The sequence below is a fragment of the Cuculus canorus genome, chromosome 1 (genome assembly GCF_017976375.1).
Source record: "Cuculus canorus isolate bCucCan1 chromosome 1, bCucCan1.pri, whole genome shotgun sequence".
Classification (NCBI taxonomy): Eukaryota; Metazoa; Chordata; class Aves; order Cuculiformes; family Cuculidae; genus Cuculus; species Cuculus canorus.
This window is the reverse complement of record NC_071401.1, coordinates 165,229,208-165,253,601: the sequence shown is the minus strand read 5'-3', so window position 1 is coordinate 165,253,601 and position 24,394 is coordinate 165,229,208. Positions and strand designations below refer to the sequence as shown.

The 24,394-nt window shown below is 33.2% G+C and overlaps 1 protein-coding gene across 1 annotated transcript in view; it reads right to left on the bottom strand.

Annotated features, from left to right (window-relative positions):
* Positions 1 to 24,394, bottom strand: part of LRRIQ1 (leucine rich repeats and IQ motif containing 1) — a 107,344-nt gene that overhangs the window by 30,978 nt on the left and 51,972 nt on the right. Inside the window, 5 exon segments of the mRNA XM_054067172.1 lie at positions 10,558 to 10,659; positions 18,748 to 18,833; positions 19,144 to 19,239; positions 19,851 to 19,975; positions 20,700 to 20,789. Of these exon segments, the coding sequence (XP_053923147.1) occupies positions 10,558 to 10,659; positions 18,748 to 18,833; positions 19,144 to 19,239; positions 19,851 to 19,975; positions 20,700 to 20,789 (499 nt within the window).

Below are 24,394 nucleotides of genomic sequence, written 5' to 3'. Positions count from 1 at the left end.
AGAAGAACGAACAGCATTTCATTGCCAAGTTTGAAAGTAAGAAGAAAGTACCTGCTTTTTGCCTTATATTGGAGAACTTGTTTTATAAGAAAGATTCCAATATAGTTTCATTTTCATACAAGACACAGCAATTTTAACACAACGTGCATGAAAAGGCCAACAGAAATCTTTAAAACAGATGAAGAAACAGAGAAATTTTAAATGGTAGTATTTACAGAAAAACTTTTAATTTAACACAAAAGTGAGCACAAAACATTCTTGTGTTGCAGTAAGATTTTTCTGCTTTTCTGAAAAGCTAAATATTTTGATTAGAAGAATTGTTAGAGGTACTGACACAGAGGCTAGAAAAATATGTATGTATCTGCAATGAGAATACAAAAAATGCATGTGAGTAAATACAGAAACTTGTCTGTAACTTGTGCCACAGGTCTTGAAACTCTCTTTCAAATCTTTGAACTTCTCTGTATTCTGGTTCAGTGAATGCATCGAGGAATACTAAAACTGGAGAAATGTCTGAATAGCATCCTCATCCTCAAGGCAGCCAAGTCTCTGAACAGACTTCCCTTCAGGTTTCTGGCTAGAAAAGGGGGAAAACAGGAGAAAAAAATGCAATGATGTAGCAAAATAGTCACTAAAATAAAAATGTCTAATTTTCAATGTCATTTTAAAAGTCTTAATTCTACTCACCTCCTCCTGGATTCCAAACAGATGCTTCAGCTTTTATCTGACTAGTCCTTAATAACTACATCTCACAGTGTTCTGGGTGCTCATCAGTAGTGTCTCCTTGTGCAACTGTATTAATTATGCCGTGAAAAAAGAGGATTTCCACCCACCATTTCTATAATGAACAAACACTTTTCAGGGGAAGTCCTAGAAATATATATCATACTCATTGGAGAAATAAAACAAATTTCAAAGTAAGGAACTAGGATGATGCACGTATAACATGCATGCTTAGTAATACAGTGAAACAATAGTAACTCTTTGTACAAACCAAAAATCCCAAGCAGCTATGACTGTGGAAGAAGCAACTTTTAAAATTTATTCCAAATAAGCTTTTATAAATATTTCCATTTGCAATAAAAGGAAGATGTCTGAAAGAGAATTTTGAATATAGTGCACACAACTCAAATCATATGATGACAGGCTATGCAGTGATTTAGCATATGTAGACCAGACTACGAGTAGAGTCTGACAAAACCTAAGAAGGCAGACCTGGCTAAGAGTCAGGAGTCACGCTTATTAAATTGAACTCCCAGGGGTATCATGCAATCAGAGGTCACAATCGAGGCAACAGAAGCAATGTCACGATATCAGAGAAAGGGCCAATTCAGACCTGCTCCCTGACAGGCAGTGAGGTCACGGCTTGCGGCAAATAACTGTATTAAAAGGGAATATTCTCTGCACACTTTTAGAACTGTCATCTGAACAAACAAAGCCAGGTCATTGGTAGGTTAAAACAGAACTTTCTGCCTTAGTAGCACATAGTTTCCTTTCTTTTTACATTCACTACTACTTTCTCAATTACAAAATATACATCAGCTACTACAGCAATTTCTCAGTAACTTTAACTTCGAGATACCTAGTAATGTTTAAATTCTCCCTTTTTAATTTTATCTTTGACAAAAGATATCCCTAGTCTCTTCATAAAGTGAAAATTACTAGGCTTGCTTTGTATAAGAAAAAAATAAGCACGTAAGTGCTTTAGCAAAATGACTTTCCACAGTCAATTTCTTAGTAAGCCTGATACGCAATCTGTATTTAGAAACCATTGAAAATATTAAAATTATTAATTATACATGTATTTAATGATGATTGTGAAAATGAAAAGAAGTTATTATTTTGTCTGTCTTCTTGGATTTCTTTATTTCATTACCTGGACTGGGTTATCTATCGGATTCCGCAAATGTAGTAATTTATGAGATTATAACCATGCTGGATTAGTTAAACTGACAATAAACCTGCAAAGTATGAATCATTCTAGACTGTCATGCTGATAAAATTTGATTAAAAAATAATATCTCTGGATGCAGCATTGTTTAGGAATACGAGAAAAAATGTACGTATATATAAAAATAACTGGAAAATTCAGTATTTCTACCCTTTTATGCACATAAGGCAGACAAAATACCTGCAGTGCATACATCAAAACAGCACAAATCTATGACAAACAACTGCTAAAATGTTTTTGTATTGCACTTGGTAAGAACTAAAGTTATGAAGTTGGAAGTTGTACACTATAGTAATAACGCACCACAGAAGTTACATGGCTATAACTTCATAATTGTACATTTTTATTAAAATATTTCAATTACTTGCAATTCATTGTGAAATCATCTAAGTCTACCATACATACTATTTTACTTATAACATGAAACTTGTGAAAGGTATACAACATTGCTATAAGAGTTAGTATGGAGAAACATAACATTTTTAATATGTAGATTTTAATTCAGCTTTGTTTTAATGTTATGCCTGAAAAATGTTGTACTTTACCAAAATATATTATATATCTGAACAACACATTATTACTTAAAAAAAAGAAGGAGACCCACATATATGTCCAATATTAAACACATGAAAATGGCCTTTTTGGAGTGCTGTAGATCTCAGTCCTCATTAATAGTACTGATTCTCCATAACAACATAGTTCCATTACAGAACAGGAAAAAAAAATTTCATAAGGAATGTTAATCAATTACATCTTCAAATAAATGGAAAGCTCTGGAGTGAAGGTCTTCCTTTAATTCACCTTTGAAAGTATTTAAAATATGCATATTAAAATGTATAGCTACAGGAAAATTTATTTAATTATGATTTAAAATGTATCTACTTGTCCAACTGAAACAAGATTTGTACGTACAAAATATTTCTAAGAATACATTATATTCCTTCTTCACAGCTCCATATCAAATGGAAATTCTTTTGCAAGATGAACATATGTGCAATGTAACATTCACGAAACTTTTACAGACACAGGCTATATGCCTTCTCTGCCTATGTTAAAATACCACTTGCACACCAATATGATTTTAATGCTTGAAATATTCACTTCGGAAAATGCTTGGAAAATATCAGAAAATGCACTTTTAATGACCTCTTCCTTAGCAATTGTTTTTTTGAAGTGTAAAAAGAGTATTGCTTAATGTTAGTAAAAGCAAAACAAATAAACAAATCATCCCAATACTAACTACAGTCCCCAGGCATTTAAACAGATGGCAACAAATTCAACAATTACTTTTAACTGGACCTACTAAATCCAAGTGCTGTAACACTTTATTCTAGAGGAATTTACCCCAACCTATTCTTCCTTACCCCCTCCAACCAAATCCATTTGAATGTAACTTGTTGCTAAAATTATCTGTCTTTTGCACTCTAAGACCTGGGTCACAACCTTACTTAGGGACAGGAAATAGTTATCAGGTCACTGAATGGTCAAATGAAAAAGGATTTGAAATGCTTTGGTACTCAGGGGTCTATTCATCCAAAATGATTGCCTTATGTAGTATTAAAAGCTGTAAACGTGGAGTCAACTTGTTTAGGTATACATTGGCTGAGATGCAGATAGCTACACCACCTAGCTCTTGGATATAAAACACTGAGGAAAGCAGGAAAAAAGAGAGCTAAATCTCAGAAGATGCAAATAAGACTATTTGAACTATTGTGTTACCCTATTTAAAAATGAGATAAAAGTAGTTTTCAACCCTAATGACACTTCAAGTGAAATCTCATTCCCACTGAAGACACTATTGGGTAGTTATTGCCAAAAAGCAAGACTTTTTTTTCCTTACGCAAAGTTCTTTTTAGGGTAGAGATTGAAAAATTACTATGCCATGAAAGCATATGTGGTAACCTACACATTGTATAAAATCCATGGTTCTGAATCTTGTTGGAAGAAACAAACACCCTCTCTAGCTCAGAGACCATATTTAATTCTCATGCACTAATAAAGTGCTGCTACCACCACAAATCACAACAGTGGAGACATGAACAAAGAGATAATAGACAGACAGGTGAAATGTGTGGTCCAACATTAACACGTGAATACAGAAACCCTAAAGACTGGAACCACAGTGAGAATTCATAATATTAAGTTAGTATGTACCTATGGCAAATACCTCCTCTTCGTGAACTTTAGGCATGTACAAAATCTTTTTTGGTTTTTTTTTTTGAACTGCATGTGAAAAGCAAGAATATTACTAAAAATGTTGTCTGTCTAGATCACATATAAATATTCAGATATTGAAGTGCACTGCATAAATGTATATAAATGATGTTTTACATATTTACTTTTAAATATATACCATAATTTCAAGATTGCTTCATTCCACTAATACTGAAAATATTCTACAGTATCATTGATGGACAGGAGGCTAGAAAATTAGGCACAGATTTTATTTTTTAGTTTTATTTTATAATAAGAAACTGGGACACTAGAACTATGTAACTGAAGCTTGAGTGCGTGCACTGTAAGGCCCCTGCAGTCTTTTACAACTTTTCAGCTTACCGCTGTTGTGAACTGGGTTTGCACTCTGCCAGCAGAGCAGCTCTGACCCATGGAGAGCACTCCTTCAGATCAACACTGCCTCAGGCTTTACTGCTTTCTCCAAGAAGTCTTACATTTCAGGCATCAAGTTGAATTTCTTCTGGAGATGATTAACTCAAACCCATGACAGATTTTTTCCAAGATATCCAACTCCTTATGTTTATTTTATCCTGGCTCTTTTTGGATGTACTGGACACAAGTAACCTACTCATTTTACATGTTAAAGGGCTGGTGGAGAGCCATTAATTCCTTAAAATGAGAAAATATTTCAATGCAAGAGTTCTGTTGTACGAGTTCAAACTAAATAATAAGAAACAAAGCCATAGAATTCTGATTTTAAAAGATAGGTCCCCTTCCACTCTACAGGTTTCTGTAATGCATTTTCATCACATTTCAGGGTAGATCTTATATTCTCTGGAAATGCATTATTCTGTCATTTTTTCAGTGCTGTATGGTTTAGAAACTGCTTCCCTAATGTGGCATACAAATTTAAAGCCTGGGAGATATGTAATAATTGCATCTTACTGTAAACATGGCAATTCAGGTAGCAGAATTGCACCAAGGGCAGATTTAGAATGTGGTTATTAATCCTTTTTAGACCACAGCTCAATAAAAGATGACTTAATTTAGAAACAGATGTTTATAAACACTGTGCTTCCTGGGAGCTGCTGCCATTTATATTTTTCCATTGAAAGTAGCTAATTACTAAAAGATGAAAACAGCAAACACAAATTATTGTCTGAAGTATTTTAAAATGCCCTTAAGTAATAAACAACAAAATATTTAAAGCACAGAAAAAAGGTTAATATTACCATTCTACTACTCTCAGTACTTTCTCTCAGCTCTCATGCAGATATTTCAAAGCAGCAATGATTTAAATCAGTATAAGTCCTATTTAATTACCACATATGTTTTCTTCAATGTATTCCTCTTTGGTAATGCAGAAAATCTAAGAAACTGATGACCACTTTGTAACAATGTTCTAATAAGCTCACATAATTACCTCAAAGGTAACCCTAGAATACCATTTTCCAAAGTTCCAAGCTCACATTTTTAATTAGCGCTACTACTAATCTATAAGAATTTTTACGTTTTCCACTTCAGACTACAAGGAGTTTCATATTTGTGAACTATCAGAAAGCTGGAAAACAGACAACTTTAAACAGATCCTTGATACTTATCTTCCAATCATATGACATAATCACAGGATCATTGTATCTCTTATTCTTTTTCCAATGTAAAAAATAAAAGCTATTTCTACTGACATTTTAAAGATAAATGAATAAATATTTCCATAATTAAAAGTCAGCTGAGAAAGCATAATATGTGCATTATCAAATCTGTATTGGTGAAATCTATGTTAACACTACATCCACTAGGTTTTCTTTGGTCACCAATGAACACAGAGTAACACAAAATACAGTACTGTCAAGTAGAACTACGGGTTCCCAACCTACAGTAAACATATCCTGACAACACATTTCACTTCATTTTTAATATAGTTAAATTTCCTGGCATTGGTCATTGTGCACATTCTTGGGTGAAGTCAAGTTGCATTGTTTCCACTGTTTTGAAGGGTATGGTAGATGTGTCACTGATGAATATGGATATGACTAAAAGTAACATACTACGTTTGCTAGTAAATCACCTCATCTACATAATTAATTAAAACATAGTCCACGGAATTCTGAGGAACTAAGTGAATCATATCAAAATAATGTTTAGTTTGATTGGACTCTCACATGATCTACTACATTCTTCCAACTTGCTCTACACATTGGAATCCAGCTTCCCATTCCACTGAATAGAAATTATTTAGATAACCCACTAAAATTATTGAGGCAGATGGGTTAAAGAGGACCCCAAAAGATATACACTGTTCTCAAAGCAAAACAATGTGCCAGGTCTGGGATTCCCTCTTCAGTTTTGAGCTGCTGCACCAGGACGAAGCTTTCACCCCGTTAGTTAGAAAAGTAGATATCCTTTCTCTGTGTAAATGAAATTACAGACTCTGTAATTACAAACCTACAGCTGGCAGAAATGCTGTGTTACACATTCAGCCAGGATTAATTGGAAATTCCCAAGAAAAGAGAAAGAGTCAAGGATAGATTCTGCCTCTAGTTCCTTCCTCTATCCAAAATAATAAAGACTACTTTATTATTAAATCAATATTATTATTTAAATCAATAACTGAAATAACATCTAGACAGCAAGGAGAGAAGCAGTCATGAAGCTTTCTAAAAATATCCTTTGCTGTAAAATAGGAAATTATGAAAATCATCTGTGTTCCTCACAACGTTTCCAGAACTATAAGATCCTCGAAATGTCACCATCTGAAAAATACACAAAATACTCCAAGATGGTTCATTAAAAAAGTGAGCAGGCATATTTTGTTTGTCAAGTAATTAGCGCTAACTAAAACTCAACAACCATGCTGGAAGTGTAATCCTATCCTATAATGTCAGTAAACGACTGATAGATCATCAGAAGTGAAAGTATATCAAGTCAGGCTTTCATCCATCTTCAAGTTTTTGATCAGGCTATTGTTTCTTAACAGAAGCAGTAATATGTTATTTATATTTGCATATTCCGTGGCTTACTTTATAATCTACTGAAGTTAATGACACAATATATAATTATGATTAAAAATACTATTTATTTAAACAACAGTTTTAATGAATTTCTATTTTACAATGACTACATACATTAAATTAATTGTGAAGAAACTGAAACAGCATCTAAACATAAAGCATTAGGACTACAAAATGCATGTTGATAACAGAAATTACACCAGAGAATAATTGTTCATAATTTACCTTCCTTTCAAAATATACAAATAAGCAAGCATAAGTGTTATGCTTATTGAATTCATATGCCTACTTATACTCGTGATATATGCACGCATACACATGTGTATTGTATGCATATGTATTGACACACACGTATATGGACACACACATCTGCACTAACACACGTTTAATTACGCTCCAACTTCTCAGGCCTTTACATGTTGCTTGTATTTTTAAAAGGTAAATTCTTGTCTGTCAGAACAACGTTACCTCATGCTGTGGCTGAAGCATGTAATACAAAGGGGACTGTCTCTGACTAACTTCTGTGTCCTATTGTGGTTGAAATGTCCAAAAAAGGTTCCCTGCGGGTATTTTTATAACATCAAGGAGTAAAGCATGACAATTCTAAAATTCAATGAAAAATTATGATGTCACTAAACTTTTGAAAATGTATTTTTCTACAACGGGTATTGTCAAATTAGAGATATGTAAATTGTCCCATGGGATCAAAGTTACGCATAGGTTTTCAAAATAGGACATCAACATTTTGCATATCAGCTCCTCACAACTTTTGTAAGAGGAAAATAGTTGAATATTGCATCAACACTATGTCTTCACTATGTTTAGATACTGCTTTACAGAGGCTGCATTATACCACACTGTCAGTATGATGCAGTAGCTTAGATGAGAATGTAAATCATGACAGAATATAACCTTTATCTCAGAAACACACAAGCATCAGATATTAAGCTAATTCCCTTTACTTTTTAGACCTCTTTTTTTTTCATTCCTTTTTGTCTTATTTGTACTTTTAAACACAAACTAAAGACACAATGAAGATGAAAGACATTCATCATACATTTTAACTAGATTACCCTTTAAACATTCACTACCATGATGTGTTCCAGTTTGAAAATCCAAAACTGTTCTAATTGTTTCACTTCTGAGGGCATCCACTTTCAAAAGTAGTGATTCTGTTATTTAACAGATAACACATGTGTACTTGGGAATATTTAGAATGTGTCTTTTTTTTTTTTTTTTTTTAAGATTCATTTAGTGGTTTATGAAGGAGATGTAGAGGTGGACTGCAGCTCAATTATTCTACCAGAGCACTGACTACCAGTCTGTGATGGTAAAAGGGTTTGAATGGAGGAAGTTTATTTCCACCATGCAATGGACTGGTCTGTGTTCTCTCTTGACTTAAAATATGGTGTCCACAAGATTTATGGATATAGAGTGAAAACATTCCACCTTCTTGTTACAGAAAGAACTCTCATCGCAGAACAGACCCCAGAGAAATCTGTTCCAGGCAAAAGAGGAAGAAATGGTCAAAAGGTGAGAGAGGGGAAATGGGAATCAAGCTTTTCTGTGCGTGAGGGAAGAAATGACTGATAATGCAACTCTGTGCTTATCATCAAATTATCACTCAGGTGCTTTGCTTTGTAGCAGATACCATGCCAAGTGTTACCAAATTCTAATTTTGGAAACTCTTAGTTGTGTCTAATGGTACCACACATACACATAAATAAGTGCTCTGTGCTGCACTCCAGTTTCTAAATTCAGTCTAGTGTCTTCTGGTCATACCATTTGAAGTAGCAATGCCTCATGTAGAACATATTCTGGTCAAGCACAAGAGTATTGCTTGCCTTCTTGAAGGCAAGCAGATTGCATGTAAGCACCCAATAAAAGATTGCTGAAAAAACCCTCTCATTTTATTAGCTGGCTGAAGGAGTATAATGGTTCTTGAAATGATTGATAAACAAGAGTGTCACTTCAGTGCTTACCTTTCCATATCTAATCTCCTATGATGCTGCCTCTCCATGTATTCAAAAAGTAATTTCAGTAATATTTACAATACATACATTGGCTTCCCAAAACGAAGGGAAATGTCTCCAGGCAGGAACAGATCACTGGTGGCAGGAAAGCTAGGCTAAACCTACACCGACTCTAGGGTACTGAGCCTGGGATCAGGCTTTTCTCTGACATAGTTTTGAATATTTACACTATTGTTTGTAGGTTTTGGGCATCCAGTGTTTTGCAGGCAGTCTGCACATCCTATTTCTACAGCATATGATACATTCTGGTATGTAAGCATATAACACAGGAACAGATATAAGACACTAGGAATGCTATATCAAGCATAGATATACTACAGACTCTCTATATTCTAGGTAAATTAATGCTTGGATCCAAGGCAAATAACAGTGCACACATTTCTCCTCTTCAGAATTTAACAAGATTTGTGTCTAAACAAATTTGAGGGTGGACTAATGAATGTGATGCAAATTTGCAATTTTATATAGCTAGGTTAATTGACTGAATTGCTGTTCAGGCATACCTAGACTGACTACATACCTGTCTCATAAAGGTTCTACTTTCTATCCATATTCAGGTAATGTCAACATAATATTGTTATTTTTAATTTAACTTTGTGGGATTGGGACTAAATTATATTCCATATGGCTATGTCTTTGAAAAAGACAAAAAACCAGAGGTGACGACTTTCTGAGCACACCATTGAGTTGCAAAAGGAATCAAAACAATCTAAAAATGATGCCTCTCGAGATGCTCAACTTCTAACAGTAAGAGTATTTTATATAAACTTGGCCTTATTGCAATTGTACTGAAACCAAGGGGAGTTTTAACATTAACTTCAAGAGTAAAAGAGCTACATCAGTATTTAAATGCTTTTGGAAAGCCAATTTTATGCTTACATGCTGAAGACTGTTTTCTTGTCTTCTGTAAAATGGTGAGGTTTTAGGGAACATTTATGAAAGTAACTTCCTAGAAACACGTTAGTGGTCATCAGGAATTAATGTCTGGCTTGAGAAAAGGTGACAATAAGTGAAAAATCTGAAGTTATGTTTCATGTATAAAATTCCATTCTAGTGCTTTCTATTCTGTGTCTATGTGACACGCTTTGATGGTTTTTATGATGATTATTTCTATGATGAAGATTTAATAATGGTAATAAACAAATAAATTAGGCACCAGATCATTATGAATTAATCTCCAGGAGCAACCCCCCATCCCTCCGAATGAACTGAAATTGAAATGTTTCACTGCTGTAACTTGAGACACCCAAGAACAGATAACAACCTTAAACTCCTGCATTCTTCCGTTTGTGCATATTGTTTTAGATCTCAAGAAGGCTTGCTTAAAAGACATTACAAGATATATATGATTATATGCATAGAGATAAAGTGAAATACTTGTTCATACCTTCAAAGTAACCAGCATTTATAGGCTGTGTCTTCTTTGGTGGTTTCACATGGAGATGTTTATTTTCATTATTTTTGAACAACGCCAGGCGCACAGCTGGGTCTAGATGACAAGAACAAGTTAAAATCAAAGGTCAGACCTGGCTCATTCATTCCTTCAAGCAGTTTTTCACCTTTTAGCCACTTAATAAATGAAAATACCTTTAAAAGTAGGTTTTATAATCACAAAAGATTAAACTTTCTAAAATAAAGTAACATAAATACACGTGCAACCGAGAATCAAAGGCGCTATTTTGCAGGACTTTAAAACTGTTGACCTTTTAGATAACTCATCTCCAAATTAAAAATAAATTCTAAAGCATATATTGCAGAAAGTATTTTAAAAATCTAGTTTTAAACATTGAGACTAAAGCAGAAATATTAACAGGGTATATGCCAAGCATTGTTTCTAAAAGCTTTGGTTCAGAATTATTCAGCAGTCTAAATCAAGTCATTTACACCTAAAAAAATGTTAACAGAAGGCAGTTTATTTTTTTAAGCTAAATTTGAAGATAACAAACTAACCTTCTTCCATGTCTCGTCTTTATTGAAACAAAAAATACTCCAGAAATCTATAGACTATATGCCACAGTATAAAATCTTGATTAGTTTCATAGCTGTTATTTTAAAAGCTTTGCATAGATGCAAGGATGAGCACAGAACTGTATATAAATCTAGATAATACATGTTCCTAGGCTGGAAAAAATTATAAAGTTTAATTAACAAACACTAAACTAATGCAAAACCTCCCAAATCAGGAAAGGTGATTTTCATGCATTATTTCTTATGCGAAAGAAGAATTGTTTGATTGACATAGGAGGGAAGTGGGAGTTTAAGGGAAACAGTGGGTTAGAAAGAATGTGAAAATTCTATGTGCGGTGCAGAATAAACCAGTCAGTTATTAAAAAAAAAAAAAAAAAAGCTGAGAAGAATGTAGGAAAAAAAGCTGATAGTCAGTGATGAGCAAAAGTATACAGGGTTTTGTACATATGATCTCGAGTATGATAACATAAGTAACAAAAGGCCAAAGGAAATATTGATTATAAGTTTCAGATGATTAAAAGAAGAAAATAACAGCAAAAGCAGACAAATAAACTATCAGGAATGTCTGAGAAACAGTGAGGCAGAAGAAGTTTGTCTACAGAAGTGATTACTAACTGTCAGGAAAGAGTAGAAATTAATAAAAGTATAGAGGGAAAACAGCAAAAAAGCAGATATGATGAGGAAAGGATTTAAATTTTCACGAAGCATACAAATGTAGCAAAAATTAATCTGTAAGACACTGCCACAACAGTTAAAGCAGGAAAACAGAGAAGATGTAAAGACTTAAAAAGCATTCAGGCAGAATAAATTTACACGACTAATTACGTCTGACGCTGCATTTTGAGCTTGTTACATGATCTTGTTGGCGTTTATTGGGAGAAATTATAAGAGCATCCCTAATAATGCAGTAAAGTAAGTAGCATTTTGTTGTTGTTGTTGTTTCCTTCCTTATTTATGGAAATAAAAGATCGGAATGGACTGTTAGTGGGTAACAAGTTTAACAGTAGTTTAAAGTTGGTTTTGACTGGGCCTCTATATTTGCAGTAGAGGCTTCAGTTATAAAGTAATTGAACAAAAATTGATCCTGAGACCTCCACTTTTACTCAGAGACTGCTCTCTTTACACAAGTAAGACAATGCAGACATACTGTATCTTTGCCTTACATGACCGGAGAAGATCTCTAAGGAGGTGTGGGTACTTTAAAGAGAGTGCATTGGAAAAAACATCTCGAAATGTTATGGTATTCAGCACACACTATAGCAGTATTTGGTCATCAGAAGTTCTTAACAGGGCTAATCTCTCACTAAGCAGCAAATTTGACTAACGAAGCAATCATGGAAAATACCATAAAAGTAATTTATGCCTTTTTCCCAAGGCAGAATCAGCAATACCTTACACTTTGGTATCTCAGATTGTCCAGAAGAACCTCTCTCATCTTCTATGATCTTCCAGATTAAGCCAGAGGATGTCAGATTTAAAGTAATTTTTACCCACTTTTACTAACTAAAGTATTAAGTCAATGAAACAAGCCAAGAAGCACAATAAAAAATCATTAGCCCCATTAGTTTTAAAGGTAGATTATTAGAATGATTCTGATAATGGCATCACTTTATTCACAAACTGGATGACCAAGTTTGTAGATATTTTCACTTTGCAGAGATGGATAAAGTAGGCCTATTTTGACATGCCATTCAACTCAAATTTGTAACAACCTAGAGTTCTTCAGGGTGGCAAATGTTTGGGGCAGTAGATCACAGTAAGCTTTGGAATAAAAATATCTTGAAAGAGCAATACATTATATTTTAAAAGTTCTCTCTAAAATCTTAAGTAATGAAAGTTATTAAAATATTTTAACTAAATTATGAATAATTGTGGGTTTAATACTTGTAAGATACATAGCCATGTGAGTACTATACATGGATAAAAATGTACAGAATAAATTTTTTTTAATTGCAGTTTTTCCAGCATGCAGCACACAGTGTTGATACAATACAGGGTTGATAAAAAGACTTCTAGCTTTATGCTTGTTACAAAAACAGTGCCTTTCTTCAACAGGAAACCAAAGTCAAAGTGACAAAATTGATTTAAACCCTTAAGACGAAATGTGATTGAGGATTTCCAAACTATTTTTGATTAACTTAAAACCGTTCCTGAAAAAAACACACTTTTTTCCTATGTTTGTTCCAGAATGTTTTAAATATATCATCTTTCCTTAATCCAGCATCCTGCTCAATTCTCTGAAAACTCCAACCAGGCCACAGTTAAAATACACCAATGAATTTTGGGTCAAGTCACATGAAGTTATTTGTGTCAATCTAGATTTTTCAAACATTTATTTGTGCACAACTGTATCAGTAGTAAAGGATGTCTATAAACTGGGAAGAGAGAGAAATGATGGAAATTGTTCTTCCAAGAGATTTCTATCAGAAGGCTTATATTTGAGTCTTTGCAAAATAACTTAAATAATCTACAGGGATTTAACCCAGTGTCAGACTACTTGAATTTGTACCTACCTGGATCACCTCAACCACTGCCTACAGCTCTTTTGTTATTAAAAATGAGTCGTTTTCTTTATCTAGTCCCAAATGTAGGCAATATTACATAGATTACTTCGTAATACTAGTGCTTTTCAGTCTCTGAGTGAGCTAGAGAAATGAAACGCATGTATGCTTTGATGAAAAGCACTCAAATGTTTTAGATTTCACACAAAGAACTGTGAAAGAGTCCAATAGTTCAAAATCATACAAATATCTTCCTGAATTCTGGCATACTCATTTGAATGTGGTTTATTAGATGACGACCTGTGCTGGCAATCTACAAACCAGGGAGGTAATCTAATACACATTGCTTGGCCGACTCCAAACACAGAAGATAAGTTGGACAAACACAAGAAATGTTACAAAAACAATATGTAAGGAGTAGTTACTGCCTGGCACCACATTTGTTAAACAACTTCTTGATAATAGGTGAAAGTGAAAAAATTAAATGATTGTCAATCAGTTTTGTTGTGCAATATCAGTAATTAGAAGAACATAATCATATCTATGCCAACTTTAAGGAGCTGATATATCAAAGTATTATGGACTGACAAATGCTTATCTATAAGAAAATTCAGTCTGTAAATTAATTTGGAAGAAAGACCACATTTTGTTCCATAATTGAACAGCAATTATAACTCCGACTCATCCATGGTTGGAGTTCCCAGATGATAGTGCTACATGGAATATGCAATAGCAACAAAAGTAGGTTTCTACTACTAAGAAAATATAAGTCGGAGGTTTTTTATGTAATGTATAACACAGACTAATAATATACTACAGATTTTTATTCTGACTATTGTTAATTCAGCAAATCAATGTATAATCAGATCATCTGTTTTGAAGTTGTTGGTTTTGAGCAGGGTAGGTCATGTTTTTTGTAGTTTGGGTGGGTTTTTTTAAGATCAGTATTGCATTGCTGTCTTAAATTCTAAACTGGAGCTAAAATATATTTGTTGACTTCTATGAAATATCTTTATCTTTGTGCTCTCATTCTAGGAGTCAAGGTCCACACCAGCTGCTTTTTATGTGGCAGCAAGAATTATGATCTCATGCTGCCAGTCACTGACAAGAGAGCTTTCCTTTGGAGAGGAAATGGTTACATAAGTAGTAATACAGCAGTGTAGGAGAGAAGCTGAAAGCAAGACAATGCTTCCAGCCATATTAAAAGAAAAAGTTAACACTCAGAGGCTAATACAAAATCCACAAAATCAAGGAAATTAAAAGTTAAGCAAGAAATTTTGTATCACTGTGCTGAGACATCTTTAGAAAGCTAGGACTGCTATGAGTTAGAGATGCTTAATTTTTAAGCACAATTACGTGGATTAAAGTCTACTGTATTTAGATCTTTAATTAGAATGTCTATAGAATTTTCTGCACCCATGATAAAGAGGTATATTTCTGAAATTATGCCAGTTTTACTTGGCTGCAAGATTGCTGGTTACTTGCCCAGACTTTTTGTCTTTTGTCTTGCTCTAGAGTAAAAATAGTTGAAACAGAAACAGTCTACATTTTGCATCATTAAAATACAGGCCACAACTTTATTTAAATAGATAAGCAAGCATATATAACTGTAGTGGATTAGGGCATAACAGGCCTTAAGAACATTAGCTTGTGGGACTGGTCTACTGCAATATAAGCATTGCCTGAATCACTCTGTATTATAAAGTCATGCTACTTTAAGTTCTTCCTGGTAATACAAACCACAGGATTCAGTGCACTTGCTAGAATTTTCCATATTTTTTTTCGCCACTGAGAAGGTACATGGCCAGAAATATGAGGTAAGATACTTCTCAGTTACTTCTGGATATCTACAGTTTAACTCTGTACTTCAGCCAGTCACTCCAGGTTTTGTGTCTAGGCAATAGAGAACTATAAGTGCTTTTGCAGTGAGACTCAAGTAGCCTGGTTTTGGATTATGTTTTAGGAGGAAATCAATAGCTTTCAAAGTTACTATTTCTTTCCATAAAGGAGTGGAGAGGACTAGCTCAGATATAGACTTGTATAATTAACCAAATGAATCCCATCAGTGTTGCACAAGAAGACAAATGCTTTAGATGGAAAATTAAAAGGGATAAATTGCCACACCTGAAGATCTTAATAATCAAAGCTGTTCATGACTAATCCAAGTTCCAATCTAACAGACATCTTTACTATATTAAAAAGCAACCATAAAACTGAGTGGAGGCATATTTAACACTGCATTTGTGAACCTCAGGCCTAATGCAAAGGAGTTTGATAGCATATGGAAGCAGACAGCACACTCTGACAGGCCATTTGTTCTTACACCATCCATCAGTACCTTAGAATTACCTGCAACGAATACGATCAGTACCATGGAAGAGCTCAAGGGGACCATAAAAGGTGTTTGGGATGATGCTGAAATCTTAGCTTAAAAGCTATCAGTTTGTTTGCTAATAGCTTATAATTTATCTGCATCTGGAACCTTCAGGCGTCATTGCTTTGCTTTTTGTCAGAACTTAAAGTTTTGCTTTTAAGTCAGATATGTAGCAGTAAATGGGTATAACCTGGAAAATCATTTTTTTATACTGTATGATTCACACTTCTTAGTGGATGCTGGCTGATTATTTTTGAGTGGGTATGAATCTGCATCACTAACAAAATTATTTCATTGTGATTAGCATACCTTCAACTATTTTAAATCAGAAAGCTAAAAAGGAAACAGTTGCAATCATAACACTGAGGACCTAGAAATTCAAAAGAAGGAACAGAAATAATAACTCTAAATAATAATACTGAAAACAAATCCTATGATTTCATTTGAAGCTTCAGCAAATACATGATGGATGAAGCTCATTTCAGAGGAAAGAAAGGTGATAGGATACTAATTTCTATGGAAACATTAAAAGACAACATTGACATTTCATTCAGATCAATTTCAGTCTGCTTTTAAATATCAGAAGGAATAAAATCTTTTATGAAATTGCTGCTTGAGTAGGGTTAAACTCACAGAAAAGGGCTAAGATTGTGAACTCTCTAATTACACTGGAATTGCTGTAAGTATTCTAACACGAGCTGTATCATACAGAGATGCAAGAGAGATACTGGCAGCTTAATGGATCTGGTTACAGTTTCCTGACTCGGAGCAGTCTGGTCTCAGGATAAGGTGTATCTGCTCTCATTTAAATGCTCTGACATCCCTCTCTTCAACCAAACCCTCAAGAACACCATGACTTGATCTCACCACTTCAGGAAGTGCAGCTGTTGTATACCATAATTTTATACATGAAGATTCTTTTCAAATGGGGAACAGTCCATTAGGATATTTTTTTTAGTGCAACAATTGAGTTTTAGCATCAGTTTAAAACTAAAAACATTTGCTTTAATTGATGGTGCCTATTTGGTCCTTAGTGACCAAGGAAGGACCAACTTTGTCAGTATTGTATAAAAAGAGTAATTGGATTGATAATCCTTATAATGAAAAGGAATTGAGTATGCAATATTTTCAGTCGTATTTCTTGGTTCTGGAAATCATGTTTTCTGCTTATCTGAAAAAAAGAGACTGATTTTAATCACTTTGAGAGAACTCTATACATCAAAATTATATATACAGGCTATTTTTGTGCTAGATGCAGTAGTCTGACAAAAAATTCCTGTACAAGGTAGTCTCAAGGAGAGAAAATTTGAACCTATAAAAACATTGTGCAAAAGATTCATTATTTTTTTAAAAACTAGTATATTATTATTGAGGATATTCCAAGTGATACATTAAAAAGCTCAACCTGCATACACCATATTGAATAATCTGAACAAAGTGAATAAAAACAAATCACAAAAATGTATTAGAACCACGGTAAAAATAGGATAGCAAATTTGATATGCTCAATCAGACATTTATGACAGGATTAATTACTACTAACATAAACCAGAGAGCATATGGAGAAAAGATGATATAACTTTATAAGCTCTATTCATTAAACAATCATAGAAAGGATACCAAATGGAACATATGTAAAAAAACTCATCTGCACACCAGATATTTACTACTTTTTTATTTTAGGTAAACTGTAGACCATCATGAGAAGCTATCAAGAGATAAATACAACACCTTTAGCCTCTTATCCATTTTTTCTCCTTTACATAACAAATAACATGATTTATCGATTACATGCTTCATTCTCTGCCACCTTCACTTTTCTTTCTTTCTTTTTTTTTAACTACAGATCTTTTTTTTTGTCATATTTAGTCACAGGCATGCTTTTAAAGTAGAAAAGAACTAATCGGAGAAACACTTTCCTTAACTTTATCTTTTATTTTTTCCAATGCCACAAGCAAAATGTATGTCAATGTTTTCACCACTTAATACAGAAGAGATTTGTAAAGTTATACAAACGAGGAAAAAAATAACTGTTGCTTTCGATATAATTAAAAAAATTAAACGTAAATAAAGATACAATTTCCAAAGACCAGATAGAGTTAGGTTCCATTGTCAAGCACAATGTTAGGTATCTGAAAATTTCTCATACTAGAAGTATTTTATTAATATTTTTATTAACATAGTCCATTAGCATTTATATTAACCCATCATACTAGCAGTTGATTATTCTAAGGTTCATTGACACAAGAATTATCTGAGAAGAAACAGATGACAATTACAGAGAAATTTGATTTATTTCCATAATGAACAATTAAAAAATTATGATTTCATTTCATTTCATATGTATGAAACTGTCATTTTCATAAAGAGTTCTTGCATAAGTTAACAATTGTAACCTAAGAGAAAAACAGAAGTAGGACAGAATTTGGAAATACAAATAGAAAAAAAGAGACATGAACAAAAGAAACCAAATTTCTATTTAACATAGCTGTCAAATACTCAAATTCAAAAGCCAGTAATATGCTTTTTAAAAATCTGAGTATTGTATCACTGGAACAAAATGGTTTCTTTACAGAGATTTAAACTGAATAGCTTTTACTAAAACACACTCCACCTTTATTCAAATTAATATTTAATGTTGTGCAAGCAAACTTTCAAAAGAGAGACAGTATTTTGAGATTTAAGAATAGCAAAATTACATCAAATAAACTTCTGGTTTTAACTGTTGACTTACCTGAATTTTTACCACTATAATTTTTGGGCTTCATTTTATGGGCCCTCTTCAGCATTAGCTGTGCAGTAGAAATATCCTTAAAACCCCTAGGGGAAGAGAATAACTAACTCAACATTTCACATATATTATGTTACACTAGCTGCATATTACTCTGTAATGCACTTTTCAAAACAATACAAATGTCTTATGTATAGTATAAAACTTTCTGAATTACACAGATAGCTGCAATGCTTACCTTCTTAAGCTGGTCTCCCAGACACTGGTAAAAGTAATTAGGCTAATGTCTACTTTTATAGATTTTTGAAAGGTGGAACTTCAAAAAAAGCAAGCAATAACAGCCAACTATACTCTCCTTATTTGTGGAAGTCACCATGTAAGCAAAATTGCTTGACATACCATTCTTCTGAAATTTTCTCTTCTTTTCCAGACATGAATGAAAATTTCTTTTTTTCCTTCCAGTCAGAGAACTGTGATATTGTTCCCTTCCCTGAACTGAAAAAAAAAAAGCATAAGAGTAGTATGGAAAGGTAGGTAAATCATGAAAAGTCTAGGGTGACTATATTGCAGTGTTTGTTACGCTGCAAGATGATTGTCCCTTTTAAAAGGCACTTTTGAAGCTTGGAAATAATAAAAAAAAATCTATTTTAATACTTGAGGAAGGCTTCATCTTGGAGAGTAATAAAAGTCTGCCATCAATTTGAAATGTTTACATTTCAATTACTTGAAGCGTATTTCAGCCCTTTCTCTCCAAAAGAATGCAGCTGTGTAAGGAATCCCTTTTAATCTTTATCTAGTCTTATAAATCTGTTTCAACATCTATATTATGATATATGTGAAAAAATACAAGTTCTATGATTTATAGTCAAACCAAGACAAACAAAAATACACATGTATTCATATATTCTTAATTCTGGTAGCAAATGAAAAAGAACAACTGAATTTAATAAATTTGGGGTTAGCAAGTAAATACTTTTTAAATTCAGTAATATTGCAATTATGAAAAGCAGCAAAAGCATAAGAAAAAGTCTCAAGTTCGCCTCCTTCTGATTTTGGTCAAATCCAAGTGAACTAAATACAATAAAAAAATATATCATTTAACTTACCTGCCATGAAAGTGGATATTTTGGGCTGAGTAGGAATGTGGTCTGCTAACACACTGCCAACATTCTTGTGGGGACAATGGCAAACTATTTGAATGTTCACTGGAATTTGAAGGTATAGAATACTTCTAGTGTAAGAGAAAGAAAAAAACCGCAGTTGATGATTCCTGCAACTTTGAGTTTAAAATGTGCAGCTAAATCTGCACCAAGATCTGCAGAGTCTATTACTATAACAGAAAGGATTCTTAATTGTGATATGCCTATTACAGACCTTACCTTCAACTAACTAAATAGGGCAAAATGTAACTTTAATTACACATAACATCCCCAAATATAATGAATTATACATTTATAAGACTACTTTCTTTTAATTGTGGGGAGCAAAACATTAATAATACTACACTCGTAACAAGAAGAGAAAAGCCTACCAAAACAAAAAGCTAAAATTTCAAAGTTTATTAAATAACTAGAAGACATTACAATTCTGTGACCTTTAGCTGTTCTGAAAACATTCAGCTGTTGTCATATAATGCAGATCTTAGTATTTTTAAAGTTGTGTGTCAACTAGCAATTTTTAATCTGTTGCCAAATGTACAGATGAAGCACATCATCATTTTTTTGGCTACTGTGAAGTGAAGTGTTGAAATAAATCCAAAATAAAGAAAAAAAACCTAAGCAAATGAAAGAAAACCTAAAAGAATGATTGCATCTGGGGATGAGGAGGAAGTCTGAGACTTCTAAAAGTAACTGTGTTTTTCAAGTCAATAGATTGTCGTATTAATCACCCCAGAATAGCATATCCTAAAGGAATGAATAAAGACTGAAGAGCAAGAAGTTTTTGTGACCTGTTACCTTGGGCCAGTGCAGCTGGTTTGAGAGCAGGAGTGTTTTTGAAGGGAAACGGGTGGAATCTACAGTTAGCCATTCCTCCTCTAATGCAGCCTGCATGAATGAGCAAAGTCAAATAGTGCACCGATAAGATCAGTTTAGTTTTGATAACTTTTGTGAAGTCTCTTTTAAATTGTCTTACATACAGTTTCAAGTGTTTTCAAGTCATATATCAGAACTGCCACCTGCAGAGCGATTGCACTCAACACACCTTTGAGGATGCTGAGTTGTACTGTTTTATTTTAAACAAATCAGATTAACAGTATTTGTAGGTTGTGGGGTTTTGCTTTTTGGTTTTTTTTGTTTTTAAATAAGATGCCTCCCCTCTTCAAATTCTTGTAATTTTACACTAATGTTGTTAGTAAACCCAAGTTATTAAGGAAGACTGCCAAACTCTAAAAAAAATACAGACCTCAGTTACTTAAAGGCCTAAAGAACATGAACAGCTTTGTTTGCTTTTTTCCACTGAGTATTTTATATCCAGATGTAGGTGCCTGATTCTGTCAAACTTGCTTTTTTTTTTTGAGTGGAAGTGCATTGGTGAATAGCTTTCATTAAAGAAAAGTTTAAAAAGTGAATGCTATAAGCATTTGTTATTTCAATTAATCAATTTGCAAACTCAAATAACAGCTTGGAATGAAGAGGGATGACAGGTGTTAACTGGTGTCTCTAGAACTTCAAAGTAGAATCCATTTTTCTTTCATAATAACAAAATTCAGATTTTGTTTCAAACTCAACCTGTATATAACTTATTTTTCTTATACATCCTTGAGTTTTTTGACCACATTATTTTAATGCATTCTGATAAGTGGGAGAAGTAAATTACTCCTACTCACTAAGTAAATACCTCTGAAGAATTTGGCTTCACTTACACAGGGCTTGGTCATTCAGGCTGTTCTTAATTCAGCAGCAAAGAGGCTGTGGTTCACTCTTTTGAAAATGTCTAATTTATAAAATGGGACTAACTTTCTTCCATTCACAGAATATTTCAGATTGCACTGATTTCTGACTCTGAGAATTCATCCTAACTTAGGACACTCTACTGTGTATTTTCTGTAAACAGGATTTTGCACAGCCTTAGACTGATGAACAAGGTCATCCAAGCACTTTGAAATCCTGAGAGACAAAAGGATCCTATTCCAGATATTTTGAAAAGGTTACTTCAGTTATTGGTCATACAGTTGGGTGACTCTAAAAGCACTCTTTTTAAAGTAACTGTGAACCAGATTATCCTTCTTCCATTCTGACCTAAATGAATTTTCAATAAATTTTGCATCCCCTTAAGTAAGTATGCATCCCTTTATCTTCATGTCTTAAAAAGGATGCATACTTATACCTTTGATACCACGCTTCTGGAATTCCCTGTTCTTTGATTACAGTATGTTTTGGTTTTCGTTGTTCTATTTATAAATCCAGATAAATTCTATGCTCTTATTATTAACAGATGATGTCTCCTACTGCTCTTTGCTTTCTTACTGGTCCAATTCATGATAGATATAAACCATTATTCTTTTTATCACACCTCCTCTCCCATGTGATTGTATATGTTAAGAAATCTATGTAAATAAACTGCAGAGGCATGCAACAAATGTATCGTGGTCTTTAACGGTTACACTTGCCTAGAACCCACTAGCCTCTCTCTCCTCAATGATTACTCTTATCCAATAAACACTGAGTGGTTGTTTCAAATAATTTTCATTTAAAATAAAAAGTAACAGTCAAAATCTATTCCAGAAGCAGGTTGTAGTAAATCATATTCCGAAGGCGATCATTTAAAACTCTTAAATTGGTACAATTCAGACACAGGAAACTAATAAGTTTGTATCTCAACAGAGACAAAGCTACAACATATTCAAGCTTTGCAGTTGCCTAAGGTATATGGGCAGAAAGGTCAAAAGAAATAACTGCGAAAAGGAGAAAACCTGACCAAAACCAGACAGTGATACAATTCCTCCTTGTCTTCCTTGAATTTACTTTTCAATTACACTATGCAAATCATATTTCTGTCTTTACAGGTGAGAGTTTTTAACTTTATTTTCAGACAGTGAGCATGCATTCCAGCCATAGGTAAACTCAATGTCTGCAGAAGATGTATCTTCAACCTTTCTGGTATATAAAGATATGTGAAGATGGCAAATTTCTTAAATATTTTCCTCCACCTCTATTTGAAAAAGAATCAGTGCAGCTGGAAGAGAGGCAGATTTTCACCTCTTGGAGAACTTAAACGTCTGTCAACTCACTTGGTGTTATAATCACGTGTCCATTCATTACCTGGCTACTTCTATGTCGTACATTAACAGTGAATATGATCCAAACTCTTCTGTCAGATTTCAGTGCAGGCTTGCACCTGAGCTATTTGAATTTTTATCTCTCTGATGAAATTGTTCAGGACGAATCAATAAAACCATGAAAAAGGAATTCTAAATCTCCAAAGCTGTAGTCAATTTTTTTGAGTAAGAATCACTTAAGCAGTACACTGACTGAATATTTTTGCTTCATAATTTTAACATAACTCAATTAAAGTTCTTTGCTTTCAATATTTAAGTTGAAACTTCTCTTACAAATATTTTTTTTAGCCCAATGTTTGCCATTTATTAAATTAATATTCTCCACGGTGGTTTTATTTCTTTCATATCCCATAAACTGTCTTTCAGTGTTGGAAATGTTGAAAAGAAATACCAATGAAAACATAAAAGCATGATTCAAAGGTATAAATATGCAAGGCAAAAAAAAGATAACTGATTTGTCATTAAGTACATTTGGCAGTTATATGAATATGTAGCATATTATAAAAATATACCACACTGTCATTTGCTTTGGCCAAAAAAAATAAACACATAATTGATTTTCAAATATATGCTCTTCCACTATGTTTATCCCTAGAGATTTTGACAGCACTAAGTTCAAGAAACTTCTGTCCATATTTTTCCCATAAACATGGTCCTAAATTATAACTAATGCAAATCTGTTTTATGACAGATTTAAAAATACTTAAGGCTACAAAATAGATCATTTTCTACTAATATTGTTCAGTAAAAGAAAAGAATCTGAGATGAATTACAAAGCAAATAAAATTATAATGTTTCATTGTATTGTCTACAAAACCAGTTATAAGCATACTATATTTACATTTATTTCCAAAGCCACATTAAGGAATTGATTTTGCAAATACTGAGGTATATAACATAGCTTTGCACATATGTGCAAATCACATACATGTATTAACATGTATTTAACATGTGTTAGTTCATCTGAAGATATATTTTATGCTTCTGTATCCCTCATGCAATATTTCCAGTGTTTGTTTCAAATCAAAGATTTTACTGATTACTTTAAAAAAGTTTCAATTTTCATAAGCATACAAAACATACAAAGAACTTTATATTTTTTTTGTTAAAACATCACAGAAATAAATTAATTTTAACTTACTATTTGGAACACGTTTTTATTATAATATTTGTCAAGTTTTTCAGAGTTTTTTTCTTTTCTTCCCTACCCCCAACTTTATGTTAGTTTTCATTTAGCTACTGCTCAGGACACAAACAAGATACTTCTAAGGCTACAGACCACCAAATTCATTATTAAATACAATACAATTATTCCTGATATCATTGTTAAGAAGAAGAAAGTTGAATATATCTGGGGGTTGTTTTGTTTGG